The sequence below is a fragment of the Strigops habroptila genome, chromosome 14 (assembly GCF_004027225.2).
Source record: "Strigops habroptila isolate Jane chromosome 14, bStrHab1.2.pri, whole genome shotgun sequence".
Lineage (NCBI taxonomy): Eukaryota > Metazoa > Chordata > Aves > Psittaciformes > Psittacidae > Strigops > Strigops habroptila.
Window position 1 is genome coordinate 2,413,215 of NC_044290.2, and position 13,986 is coordinate 2,427,200.

Genomic DNA, 13,986 nt, shown 5'->3' on the forward strand with positions numbered 1-13,986 from the left:
ACAGGCAGGCATGTATGGTATGTATTACATACGTGGAGTGGGTCAGGTGTGCATACCCAGACAGACACACACACACACACATGCACATGCACCTGTGTGCACAAAGGCAGATGTGTCTTACACACACACATACACAGAGTCACACCTGTGCTGCAGAGCGAGTCAGGCCTGCACACCCAGGGCAGGTTGTGCCAAACAGAGTGGGTGTTCATACACAAAAGACATGCACGGAGGTGCCTCGCACACACATATACAGGAGTGTCACACAGATGACACGTCACAGACACACACAGTGCATCTCTCACATACACAAAGACCAGGGTGCCGCACACACAGAGGTGTCTCACAGACACACACAGTGCATCTCTCACATACACAAAGGTGTCTCACAGACATGCAATTCACACACATGCTGCAGTCAGACACGCACACATGGAGAAAGCTGTGCACTCAGCTGAGTGTTGCAGACATATGTGCACTTGAGAATGTGTCACACACACACATTTATGTTTCATACATGCTTGGGCATGTCACATGGTGTCTTTCACGCAAGACGGATTTCACACGCTTAGGTCTGTGTCACAGATGCCACACGGTGTCTCAGACATGCAGAGATGTCTCACACAGACACAAGTGTCTCTGAAGGCATACACATTGTCTCAGACACACAGAATCACACATGCGGCTATTACAGACACACACGGTGTGTCTGGAACACCGTGTGTCTGAGAGACACCCTGTCTCTCACAAACACGGGTGTTGCACACCCACATGGGGGTCACAGAGTATCTCACTTGGTGCCTTTCACAGACACACGTGGGTGTCTCGGTGTCACATTGCCTCTCACACACGCGGGTGCCTCACAAACACACCGGTGGGTAGCATGGTCACTCAGTGCCTTTCTCCCACACGCGGTGTCTCTCACAACCCCAGTACCCCTCTCCACGGGCTGTCGAGCGCTCGGGTGTCACACACGGTGTCTCACACGCACACGGTGTTTCTCGTGCACTCACACACACGTGTGTCGCCACACAGGGTCACACACGCACACACGGTCTCCCGCTGTCCCGCCGACGCAAGTATCACACGCGGAGCTGCCCACCCGGTGGCCTCTTCTCATCCTCCTCTTCCTCCTCCCCCCCCCCCCGCCCTTCCTCCCCTCGCCTCGCCCCGCCCCGCCCCGCCCCGCCCCGGCGGTGCCCGTGGGCGCCCGGCGCCGGGGCTGCCCCGCTCCGCTACCGATCGCGGTTCCGCTCCCGACGCCCGCGCTCGCCTCCCGCCGCGCCCTCGGAGCGGAGCGGGGCGGGCGAGGGGCGCGGCCATCGCAGTCCCTCCCGCAGCTCTGCGCGGCAGCCGAGGCCGGAGCCGGAGCCGGGGCGGCTGCGTCCCCCGGCAGGATGTCGGGGTCGCGCTGCCAAACGCTGTACCCGTTCTCCGGGGAGCGGCACCGGCAGGGCCTGCGCTTCGCGGCGGGGGAGCTGATCACGGTGCTGCAGGTGCCGGACGGCGGCTGGTGGGAAGGGCAGAAGGAGGACGGGCTGCGCGGCTGGTTCCCGGCCAGCTACGTGCAGCTCCTGGAGGTAGGAGCGGGGCCGGGGACGCGCCGAGCGGGCGGCGGGAGCGGCGATGGCGGGGGCTCCGGGGCGGGGCGCGGCGGGGTCAGGAGCCGTCCCGGAGCGCCCCGTGCTCCGCTGGCGGGGCACGGCCCGGGGCTGGCCCGCAGCCGGGTGCCACCGGCGCCGGTGCGTGCCAGCAGCGCTGTGGGAAACGCGCGGCTGCACACCGGCGGTGCTGTCGGGGACACACCTCGGCATCGCTCTGCCTGCCCCGGACACCTCAGCGCTGGAGTGTGCTGGGTGTTGGTACGGGCATGCGGCACTCGGGGAAGGAGCAGCCAGCCCGGCCCCGCTCCGGCAGCAGGAGCGTTTGGTACCCTCAGTCGCAGCCATGCGTCAGGGTTCAGGGTGCACAGCGAGCTGCGAGCTCCTCTGGACACTTGTGTGTGCTAAACAGCAGCAGAAATCAGTGGTTGAGGGGTCAGTCATGCATGTGGGCCAGACGCTGGGCAAGTTCCTCCTCTTTCTCTCTCTCCCCTCTCTTTCCTCTCCCTCTCCTTTCCGTTCACTGAACATCTTTTGGCTTCATACTGTGGAAGTAATTCAGGTAGTTCCCCAGCTGGCTGGAGGTGCCTTGCTGCACTATGTGTGGCATTGCCCCGGAGAGCCCCAGCAGAGGCACAATCAGATGCCCAGACACTCAAAAGCAGAATCACTGCCTAGACTCTGCCTTTGGCCTGACTTTCTGTCAAGATGCTGAGGAGCTCTGTTGGCTTCAGGTCTTTTCAGGGCCCTGACAGCTATGGCAACAGTTGTATTCCCTCCTCAGGACTGCTTGAGTCTGAACTTGTTTTCTATCTCTCCTATGCAAACAAGACCACAGTGCAAATATAAAATAGATGTCCACGAGGAGTGCCTTGACAACCTCTGCATTTCTGAAAGTGAGATATGAAACATCTCATGCGCCAAAGCAAGCACCTGCCATGAGCCCATCAGTTCTTCCCTTGCTGACCATGGCCTGGTGTCATTTGAAACTTAACCTGGGATGTGCATATGGGAATGGTCTCCCAGTGTCCCTGTAGTGACTGGGCTGAAGTGGTTAGCAGTGCAGTGTTTCATGCATCAGCCTCTGTTTGTCCTCCAGGATTCTAAGGGGAATCAGGCAACCTGCTGTGCATACATGCAGGGCAGGCACTACCCACTCCAGATTTTCCATGCACAGCCTCTGGGGAATCCAGAGTGGCAGGAAGCATAGCCCTGAGCAGAACAAGGCCCACCACACAGAGCCATGTCCTGTGAGCAAAGGGTTCTGTGCAAAAGGACATTTGGCCTATAGAGCTGGCATTGCCTTTTGGTTTCTCTAGCCCAAATGAATTAAAAAAGCTGTGATGTTTCCATTGAGTTTCTGTTTCTCATACTTACCTGGAAAGACAGGAAAGTAGAAGCAGAATTTCCCCACCTGGTGCTACAAGCGCGAGGCCAGGGACTTTTCTGTACCACTGAAGCACTTGGGATTTTTTTGATAGTTTAAGAATGTGGGAGTCCTTTTGTTTGTCAGTTTTGCCACCTACAAGATCATTTCCTGAGATATGTGGATGTTTGTGGTTTCACACATTGCTAAATATTTGCACACCTAACCAGGAATTTAGGAACTGTTTGAGGCAATATGTATCATGAGATGAGACAAACTCGGCTCAGCAAAGGCAGTGGGAGATTTCTGCATGCACTGTAACTTTGTTCCTGTATCATCTTCTTCTTGGAAACTGTTTTCCTACAGGAGTTCCACTGTGCTCAGATTGGTGCCTGCAGCCCCCCAGATGTGCCCTTCTGACCCTTGGCTCATGCACCACTGAAAATGTCTCTGCAGACCAGTTGTCCACACAGACCAGCCTCCTTTCTCTTGAGCAAACCTTTGGAAAGAAGGCAAGAAGGATAGCAAGCGCCTAGTCATGTTCACTCTGGCATGATTTCATTCTCTCCAGAGGTCGTGCCTAATAAGGACTATGAGCCAGAGTTAATAAATATGTCAAATAAGGGCTAATTAACCAAATTAACCAAATCTATGGGACCACAGGTATATGGTACATGTGGTGGTAGAACACATATGTGAGAAGAAGAAGTAAGATATGTGTGTGTCTCTCCTGCCTCTGTTCAGCTGGCCTTTCCCTTGTGTGCAGGTATGCAGCTAGCTTGCTCAGGGACCTGATCTGACTTAAAGACACCAGGCCAGAAATACTGTCTTCTCTGTTCTCTGATCCAAGTCCCTGTCCAACCACGTGGATGCTGGAGCTGGCATCAGGGAGGTGATGACAATGGGGATGGGGCCATGAACATGATTCTCCTTTCAGTACCAACTAGCACTTACATTGGCATTGGGTGGCCCTGGCCATGCAGATTTTGGCAAGGTTCAGTGTTATGTTCCGAGCTGAAGTTAACCACACGCTGCTGTTGAAAGAGGAAGATGTTAGTCCTGCCCTCTGTCCTACCCTCCCTTTCCCATGCCCAGTCTGCTCTAGCAGGTGCCTGTGCTCTTCTCTCTGGAGCCATGTACCTCATTGTCCTGATGGACAATGCAGTTGGCTGCATTTTCTGCCACAGCAGTGACTGAATGTGGCTCATGGCATTGTCCAAGGCATGCCAGGGCTGGCAGGGTTTGCCCTGAACATCACACACCCTTGCTTCTCACAATAAAGTCTGTCAGGTGGGTGTGTGCTACCAAAAGGAGATGACCACCTTCTGAATCCTTTGTAACTTAAGCCTGCCACCGTGTATAGATAGGCAGGCTGGAATCTCTCATTCATATGACCTCACGTTCACCAACACTGAAATCTCCTATAGTGCTGCTCTGTAGCCTGCAATGAGCTTTGGTCTTGAGCTGAAAGAGAAGGGAGGAAGGTATGAAAAGCAGATGCTGAGGAGGGAGTCTCTCCCACCCTTGTGCAGTTAGTTTGGCAGCCAGTCTGCACTGTGCTGATTCCTGCTAGAAGAAGGAGAAATGGCTGTTCCTGCTGCTGTCTCTGTCTTGGGAGGAACTGTGCTCTACCAACTGCACCTGCATCTGTCTCTTCACAGGCAGGCGGGCTGTGGAGCTGCCAGCACCTATCATCTGCATGCTGCCACATGGCTCTAGCTGGTTCATCCAGGAGCTATGGATAGGGCAGGCTCTTCCTCCTCATCTGCACTCACACTGAGTGGTAGCCATGGTTGGTGGTTAACCAGAGCAGGTTTTAATGGCAAATGTGGAGTTGGGCAGCTCTGAGAAAATGACAAGGTGACTTGTGGGAAATGAACTCCAGTGCTAGAGATGGGCACTCCTGACGGATTGCTGCTTTTGCCTCCTGAGTTCTCTTGCTAGCAAAAATGTGGTTTCAATTCATTCATCACAGAAGATCAAAGAAAGGGTCAAAACTGTAGTAAATGTGGGACAAGAGAAACATAGGGAGGTAAAGAGGTAAATATGTTTGGCATCCTTTGGTTCCTGCAAGCCCACAGTGGTGGGTTAGAAGAGAATAGGTTGGAGTTTCCTGCTCATGACAGTGCTAGAAACAATGAGAGCTGGAGAAGGACTGGAGGAGTATGTGGTAGGGGTAAGCCAGAAACAACATGTCTCTGTGAGCTCTGGAGAGGTTACAGTTGTCATAGAGCAAAAGGGATAGCATAAACCAAACGACAGTCAGATGCAGAGAGCAAAGTGAGAAAGGGAGGGTATTATCTCTGTGATGGGCTTCCAGATGGGCTCCCCAAGGCCAGGCTGGTTGGCAAGCAGTAGGGGAAGCTGTTGTGGCCTTGTTCACAGAAAAACTTGAGTTGGAAGGGACCTCTGGAGATCAGCTAGTTCAGCTTCCCTGGCCATGTGTGGTCAGGTTTTGAACACGTGCAATGATGGAGACTCCGCAACCTTTCTGGGCAATCTGTTCCAGTGTTTGACTATGCTCACAGTTTTCTGTTGTGTTTAAAGGGATTTCCTGTATTTTAATTTGTGCCCATCGCATCTCATCCTTTCACTGGATGTCACTAAGAAGAGTCTGTCTCCACTTCTTTTACTGTGTGTTGTTCCCCCCCATTTTTCATACACATTGATAACATTCCTCTCAAGCCTTCTTGTCTTGATGCTAAACAGTCCCAGTTCTTTCAGCCCTTCCTTGTATGACAGATGCTACATCTCTTAATCATCATTGTGGCCCATTGCTGGACTCTCTCCAGTATGCCCTTGTCTTCCTTGTGCTGGGAAGCCAAGTACTGTTTCTTATACTGTTGTGCTCTTGGAGATAGTAGGTTAATGGAGAAACAGCCCCATACCAGTATTTCCTGAACATGAGAATCCATTGACACCAAATTTGTATGGTTTTGTCTTGACTGAGCTTGGTCTTCTGCAAACTCAGGGGCTTGGGAAAAGAGGGATGTTGTTGCTTGTGATCCATATACCATTGAGAATATCACAATCAGTTTCAACCTTCACCCCTCCTTTGATGATTTATGGCTATGTCAGCCATGAGACCTGAAGGTCGGGGACCAGCAACTGTATCTTCTGACCATTTCCTCCTTCATGCTTTTGTATTTTGCTTGACCTTTTGACCATTTGAGTGGAGCCATACATGGATCTTCTGTACCAGACTTCTGCAGTCCCAGCTTAAGCAATTGCCCTTCCCAGCCTAGTGCAAAGACGAATCTGTGCAGACACAGCTGATGAGGTGTCCTTCAAGCCAGCATTGTGATGGTGAACACAGGTATAGAGCAAATGGAAAGTCATGTGTGCTACGGTAAGAGATTTCTTAACACATGAAGGCTGAGTGCCTCCTCACCCCACCTGCCTCAAGGGTGCTTGGGATGATGATCCCAAGATGTAGAAAGATCTACACAGCTCCAGACCTGAGAGCAACCTGAGACAAGTCTCAGGAGTGTCCCAGTTTGTCACACACTTTATTGGTGCAAGGCAGCATAGGTGTCAGGAGGGCGAGGTGGCGTTAGACCTCTGGCATAGGTATTCCAAGCAGTGCTTTGCACAGGACCCTCTGGGGAAACACTGGCTGTTGCGTCTGCCTTTCCTAGACAAATGATTTTCAGAGGAGTGGGGAGATGTGTTGCTCAGTCACGTTTGCAAGCAGTTTGTTTGAAAATCTATTTTGGGCATAGCGTTTTGTATTTGTGGTTAGCTCAAAATCACTTATATAAGCAGCAGCAGTAGCAACACATGCAGATTTGCTGAAAATTGCCAGCACTTTTTATAGCTTCAGTCATCCCACAGATGTAAGTCTCTGTATGAAGCACAGTGTGTGCTTCCAGCATGGATGGAGGTGGCTCTGGAATCTGACTGAGCAAGCTGGACTGAGTAGGATTGAGAGCTGCCACTCAGCTTGTCTGCGCTTTCCACAGCTTGATTTACCAGAACCAGGAAGCACTTTGGAAGGAAAGAATCACCCGCATCTCCCTGATGCATGGTGCACTTGCATGCATAAGACAGTATTAAACATCACTTCCACTGCTGTGTAATATCCGGGGGTAGGGGGGGTAACTCACCTCACTGAACCCAACCTATAACATCTGCCACATGGACATTGAAATGTGCCAGTGGCTGAGGCTGGATGTTGTGGCACATTAGGCTGCAGGAGGCATGGAGTTCATTCATCAGGGACTGTAGTGATAGCAAAAGGAGTAATAGTTTCAAACTTAAACAGGGGAGATTTAGGTTGGATCTAAGGAAGAAGTTCTTCCCTGTGAGGGTGGTGAGACACTGGCATAGGCTGCCCAGAGAAGCTGTGGCTGTACCATCCCTGGCAGTGTTTAAGGCCAGGGTGGACAGGGCTTGGAGCAAGCTGGTTTAGTGGAAGATGTCCCTGACCATGGCGAGACATTGGAATTAGATGATCTTAAGGTCCTTTCCAAGCCAAACCATTCCATGATTCTATGATTCTTTGTGCCTAGGTAGTCAGAGAGAAAAAGTATGAAAGGAATTTATAGAGATGATGATGCCTCTAATTTGTTTTTTAATAGCAGAGAATGTGTAGAGGATTTCTGTGCCAAACTGTATCTTTTTGTAAGCTATTAGGATCCAAGGAGACAGAGTGCTTAAGGAGAAACTAGAACCTGCCAGCTGATGAGCAAGGAGAATTCCATTTAATGACAAAATTCAACTCCCGAACATTTGTGTGAAACAAGATTGTGATGAAACCCTATTTTTACAGAGAAAAAAAAAAAAGGTTTATATTTCTCTTTCTTCATTAGAGATGGCGTGTATCTTGACCAAGAAAACCCCCAAAACATTTTGTCAGAAATGAGCATTACTGTAGCCAGTGATGGCCGTGCTGTGTGCTGCCATGGCGAGGGCTGGATGTGCAGCTTCTGGAGGTGCTCTCTGCACTCATTCAGACTATATAATGTATACCATACACTTGGAAGAGAGATGTTGGTACCTATTGCAGCAAAAGCTTTTCTTGATGACTATACCAAGAAGAAGGCAGCTGTGTATGGAAACTATCTGTCTGTGAGTACCTGCAGCCTGGGCTCTTTATACGTTGGTACCTCCTGCATGCAGCAACGGTGCTTTGCTTTCTTAGCAGGTTCTTCTACATCTTTGGAGTTTGTTATCTCACACTCTTTTGTTGAGATAATTTAGCTCTGAAACCAAGACCAGAAGATTCTGGTAGATTTGGTGGGGTTTGGTTTTCACTACATATTTCTTCCAGTATGATAATAAATGACCAGGTAGAATTAAATGGTCATTTAAATAAGCAGATTAAACCTTTGTTTTATTCTCCATGACTCCTTATCTTCCACAGTTGCTTATATCCCATGGAGCACATTATTATGAGTAATACACTCTGGTTCTGTGTTACCTGAATCTTAAATATCTAAGTATATACTCAGGACTTGCTTTCACTATTTCACTGACAACTGACACCAAGTGCAATCCCAAAGATTGCATTCTTCTCTTGGAGAAGTCCCACAGTAACAGGAGCAAGTATGTGGTGCTGCAGCATTGCCGATCATATCTCTTTGGAAATATTTGGGACTGTTGAAGTTGTTTTCACTGTGGCCACGCTACAACCCAGCGCAGCAAGTGTGCTATTTCTCCTGTTGCATGTGTTCATGCTGTTGGCATCATGGGCAGAGCATGAGAGCCAGCCTGCTGAGCTAACTTGTGTCTTGGAATATTTGACATCAGGCACCAATATTTCTGTCTTTGATTTCTGACACTTCGCAGGAGCACTTATTCTTTGCATTTTTTTTCTCCAGAATCCAGCACTTATGGGATGTACCTCACTTACTGTGCACATATGGCAGATTTGCTGGAAGCATCCCAAAAGCTTGGGCTGTGTGGTGGTGGCTGCTGCCTGCTGTGCACATTTCCAGTAACCATGCATGGTTCCACATTTGCAGGCAGGGAAGGAGGACCTGGGGATATCCGAAGGAAGCATAATGGACTTGAAGGTCCCCACTCTGTGCTCTGCACACTGTCATCAGTTTACATCAGTGTAAAGTGTCGCTGGCTGTATTTAATTACATCACACCCCCTTTTTATTGGTATGTTCCACTTAAAAGTGCAGAACAGCATCAAATCAAGAGCAACAATTTGTTCAGCCACTGTTTTTTAAGACCAGGGTGCTTCAACAAGTGTTTGTCTTGAAAAATATAAGTATGCTTTAGTGTAGTTGGAATTCTTTATGTCATGCCACTGTGTAAAACATTAGCTATTAAGAGGCCCTCATGCTAAGGGTTAGTATGTGTCAGGAAAACTGGGCTATCAGCTCTCCAGATTTGCACCATGCATCATGGGGTCAGGTATGGGAGAGGGCTGGGCCAGCAAGAGCCCCTCACATACCTGCCATACCAGCAGAAGTGCACTTGTTTTGGTTGAGGGGGAGAGCAGGAGGTGCTCCATGGGCTACAGGCTTGCTGGAATACTCTGCCTGCTGTGGTATCTTGCATCATAGAGTACCAGTTTGGAAGGGACCTCAAGGATCAAGTGGTCCAACCTTTCATGGCAAAAGCACATTTTAGATCAGAAGTCCCAGCACCCTGTCCAGCTGAATCTTAAAAGTGTGTAACATTGCGGAATCCACCACTTCCCTGGGGAGATTATTCCAATATCTGATTGTTCTCATTGTAGAAATTTTCTTCATGTGTCCAACCAGAATCTCACCAGGATTAACTTGTACCCATTACCCCTCGTCTTTTCCATGTAAATCCTTGTAGACAGGGAGTCTCCACCTTCTTTGTAGACACGCTTTAAATACTGGAACACAGTGATAAGGTCTTTCCTGAGCCGCCTTTTCTCAGGACTGAACAAACCCAGTTCTCGAAGCCTTTCCTCACATGGCTTCCCAGTCCTTGGACTATCTTTGTGGCCCTTCTCTGGACCCTCTCCAACCCATCCACATCTTTTTCGTATAGCAGGGACCAAAACTGAACACAGTATTCCAGGTGTGGCCTGAAAAGAGCCGAGTAAAGTGGACAATGACATCTTTATTTCTGCTGGTGATGCCCCTGTTGATGTTCCCCAGCACGCTGTTGGCTTTCTTTCCTGCAGCAGCACATTCTTTGCTCCTATTGAGCTTGTCCACCAGGACCCCAAAGCCGCTTTCCACAGAGCCTGAATAATTCATCCACAGAGATGAATAATAGCCCCTTTCCCAGCCTGTGCTGCACTGTTGTATCAGGTTTACCCAGGTGCAAGACCTTATACTTGTCCTTGCTGAACTTCATATGGTTCTTGTTAGCCCACTCTTACAAGGCTGTCTTCCTGCAGGGTGGCTCTCCCTTCCAGCATGTCCACTTCCACACTCAGTCTGGTGTCATTGGCAAACTCGGTCCCATCTTCCAGATCATTTATGAAGACATTGAACAATGTTGGGCCCAATATCAGTCCCTGAGGGACTCCACTAGTGACAGGTCACCATCTGGAAAAGAAACTTGGGGTGCAGCCAGTTAACCAGCTCCCCACCTTTCACACAGACCACTTGCCTGGACCACAATGTATTAGCATAGTACAGATGTGGTTTGCTTTTTGGCTGGCAAATTCCAGAAGGGCGATGCCATGGATGCACTTCTTCCTACATTCATAGTTAGTTAAGAGTAAACTGTCCAGACTGTTCTTGAGCCACAGATACTCCCACTGTGATGCTGGCATCAAAAGCACTGTGGTCTTCCAGTGTTGGTCTGAGCAGCAAGTTTATTTACTGCACAGACTTCCCAGGGCTTTCTGAGCTCTGTGGCAGGTTGTGATTGATAGCACCTTTGCTACTGCAGTTCCCAGGGTATATGCTAGGAAGAAAAGAATTTCAACATTAACTGTTTGGTGTGCTATCACTTCATGTGCCCATATTGATCAGTTCTGCACCTCTCTCTTCTCCCCTGTCAGTTGGTATTCCATGGAGGGGAAGAAGCTCAGTAAAAGGTAAATAAAAAGTCTTGTGAAGTCGTGGAGAAGAGAAGCTGCGTGGAGACCTCAGAGCAGCCTCCAGTGTCTGAAGGGGGCTACAGGAATGGCAGGGAGGGACTCTTCATCAGGGACTGGAGTGATAGGACAAGGGGTGATGGGTTCAAACTAAAACAGGGGAAGTTCAGGTTAGATATAAGGAAGAAGTTCTTTACGGTGAGGGTGGTGAGGCCCTGGCACAGGTTGCCCAGAGAAGCTGTGGCTGCCCTGTCCCTGGCAGTGTTCAAGGCCAGGTTGGACAGAGCCTTGGGTGACATGGTCTAGTGTGAGGTATCCCTGCCCATGGCAGGGAGATTGGAACTGTATGATCTTAAGGTCCTATCCAACCCCAACCATTCTGATTCTATGATTCTATGAGAAATACCTGCAGGATTCCAGTTATTACCTCTGTATGTAATAAATCACATTTATCACTAGTGCAAGTTCTTTGCTGTGATATTATCTATTCAATGAGGACTTACTGAAGCTCTTCAGGCTTAAGATTCATAAATGACTTGCATAAAAATTCATGTATGACTTGCATATATTACAACACACTTCTCACGCTCATTTTCTTGCATTGCTTGAGGAGTAAGCAGCAACATCAAGCCTTTGTGGTTGACTTTTGACTTGAGCAAGACTAACTCTTTGTTTCTCCTCTTTGCCCTCTGGCTTAGCAATGTTTCATTTTGCACAGTAGTTTTCACACTCGTCTGCTTCTTTTTAAAATCTTCACAGAAAGGAGTTGATGTTTTCATAAGCGTGCTTGTGAGAGTTGGTCTAACAGAAGATACCACCACTCCCAAGAGCACCTAACACATATGTTTATGCCACCATGGCTGTAACATTGCTATCAGTGTATTCTGTCATTCTGCCTTTTTTCTGCTCTGGTAATCTATAAGAACTTTCAGAATGTTCTTTTAAATTGGCAAGATGGATTTGCTTTGTTTTCCTGATCCTTTCTAATTCACTTCTTTAGCACTTTATTCATGTTTCCAAGACAAACTCCAGCAGTTGCTGTGTGCCCACGTGCTCCTCCTCAAGCCATGTGCCACAAAGCCAAACCTACAATGACAAGCTGGTGCATGACAAGTAGTTTCAGTTGCTACAAAAGGGAGGTTTGGCCGTAGAAGAGGCAGCATCAAGAGCTGGCAAGGGTTTGGTTGTGGGGGAGAAGGAATAATTAGTTTGGAGGAGTTTAGAGGAGAAAAATGGAGATTTGGAGTGACAGAGTTTGCCAGGGGTGGCAGAGAATGAGGAATTAACATAGTTTGAATTTGATACTGATTCGGCAAAGTGCCATGCAGAAATTGCACAGAAGAGGAATGATATTTCCAAGGGGTGGGCAAATGCTTAACTCGGAAAGGAATAACCAGAAACGTTCTGTGGATGTAGTGTGTTTTGCAGTCCCAGGGAATTGTGTGTACTGTCTGCAGAATTCAGCTTGAAAATCCTGCTGAGGGCTGTGTGTGCAGCACACGGCTGAGCAATTCCAGCTCTGCCCATGGAATGAGCTGCCTGAACAGCAGATTTGCTTTTCCTGTGCCAGCTGCTGTATAATAGGACTAATTCATTACCCAAGGCCAAGTAATCACTTTCAATAGCAAGATTTAGAGGAGAGCCTGACTTGTCTCATGGCACTGTGAACTGCTGATTATCACAGTGATGACTGGCACCAAATGAAGACTGTAATTGAACTTCAGTCTGTTAGGAGATGAATAATAGAACATCAGGTATTTCCAAAAAGAAATAATGTTTAAATTAGCTATGGGTCCCTTTTGGAAAATAATTTTTAAATGAAACTGAGTCAGTAAGCCCCTGTAACCAGCTCCTATCTCAGCTGCATTGCCTCGGGATTTGCTGGACTTGCCACTCCTGCTTCCTCCTCTGCTCTTGGCCAACACAATTTACCACATCTGAATATGGATCTTTGGTGAGGAAAAAAGCTTTTTTTCAGTGCTGGCCAGAGATATGATCCTGGGCTCTAATTCAGTTCAGGGATGGAACCATGGCAAATTCTTCTGATGTGCATCTTGCTGGCCATGCTGATGTGGTGAGGAGGAGAACTGGTGCAAATCACTATTCCCAGGATATTCACTGTGGTGGTTGCTCTGCACTGTCCACTGTGCGCCAAGCAGGATGCTGCCTGCCTCATCACTGTGGGAGGCAGGATAGACCAGGGTATCTTCCAGCATAACTCTCATTAATGATCCCCACTCTGGCACCTTGTCAGTTTTGAGGTGGAACCTGCCACATCTCAGAGGTGGGACTCTGCTGGAGCAGGACAGGAGGTCTTCTGGCCACGTTGGAGCTCCATGGACAGGGAACCCCCAGATAAAGACCACCAACCCCAAGAAGCACGTGAAAGGGGAAGGAAGCTGAGGCTGCTGCCCTCACTGTGAATCAGAGAAACTGAATGCTACTCCAGCTCCATTACTTAAGTAGGTTGGAGTACTTGATCACAGAGCTCCGCCCAGTGATGCCCAGCAAGTTCTTTATATCACAGCCTTACCAGCTTGCACCCCTGCACTGCTCCTTCTCTGCGTCCAAGGGAGTATGAGGACTGCCACCTCCCTCGTGACTGTGACCTGATGGTGCAGTGTTTCCTGGGCTCCCTTCTCCAGGCCAAGAGCTGCTACACACACATCTGCTGGGCCAAGAGGCTGCTACTTCACAACCAAGCACAGATCATTTCAGATACAGAGATCACCATGTCATTTGCATGGGTGTCACAAAGGAAGCTGCCCACATCTTGGCACTCCTGGGCGAGCAGGGTGCTGGTTTGCCTGCAGATGGGTTACAAGGAGATGGGTTGCATGAAGAGCCAGGCTGGCCTGGGTAGCAGCTGTGTGCTGCCACAGCCTCGGTTGGAAGGGTTCTTCTGCTTCACCAGTTTTCTCTCAGTTGACCTCAGTGGACTTTGCATTAGGTTCAGGGTCTCGCAGCCAATGGGTCTTATCCCTTCCTCTGAGCTGGTGGTGTATAAGCTTGTTCTTATGGCTTTCAGTGTTTTAG

General features: G+C 49.1%; 1 protein-coding gene across 2 annotated transcripts in view; it reads left to right on the forward strand.

Moving 5' to 3' along the window:
- The first annotated feature begins 1,190 nt into the window (after nt 1-1,190).
- The window catches only part of GAS7 (growth arrest specific 7), a 99,064-nt gene continuing 86,268 nt past the window's right edge, over nt 1,191-13,986 (forward strand). The window contains exon 1 of one of the 2 annotated variants that reach the window (XM_030505857.1): nt 1,191-1,580. In XM_030505857.1, coding sequence (XP_030361717.1) covers nt 1,398-1,580 — 183 coding nt within the window. In that variant the 5' untranslated portion in view covers nt 1,191-1,397. The remainder of the gene's footprint in view (nt 1,581-13,986) is intronic. The other variant, XM_030505858.1, reaches the window with a different exon arrangement.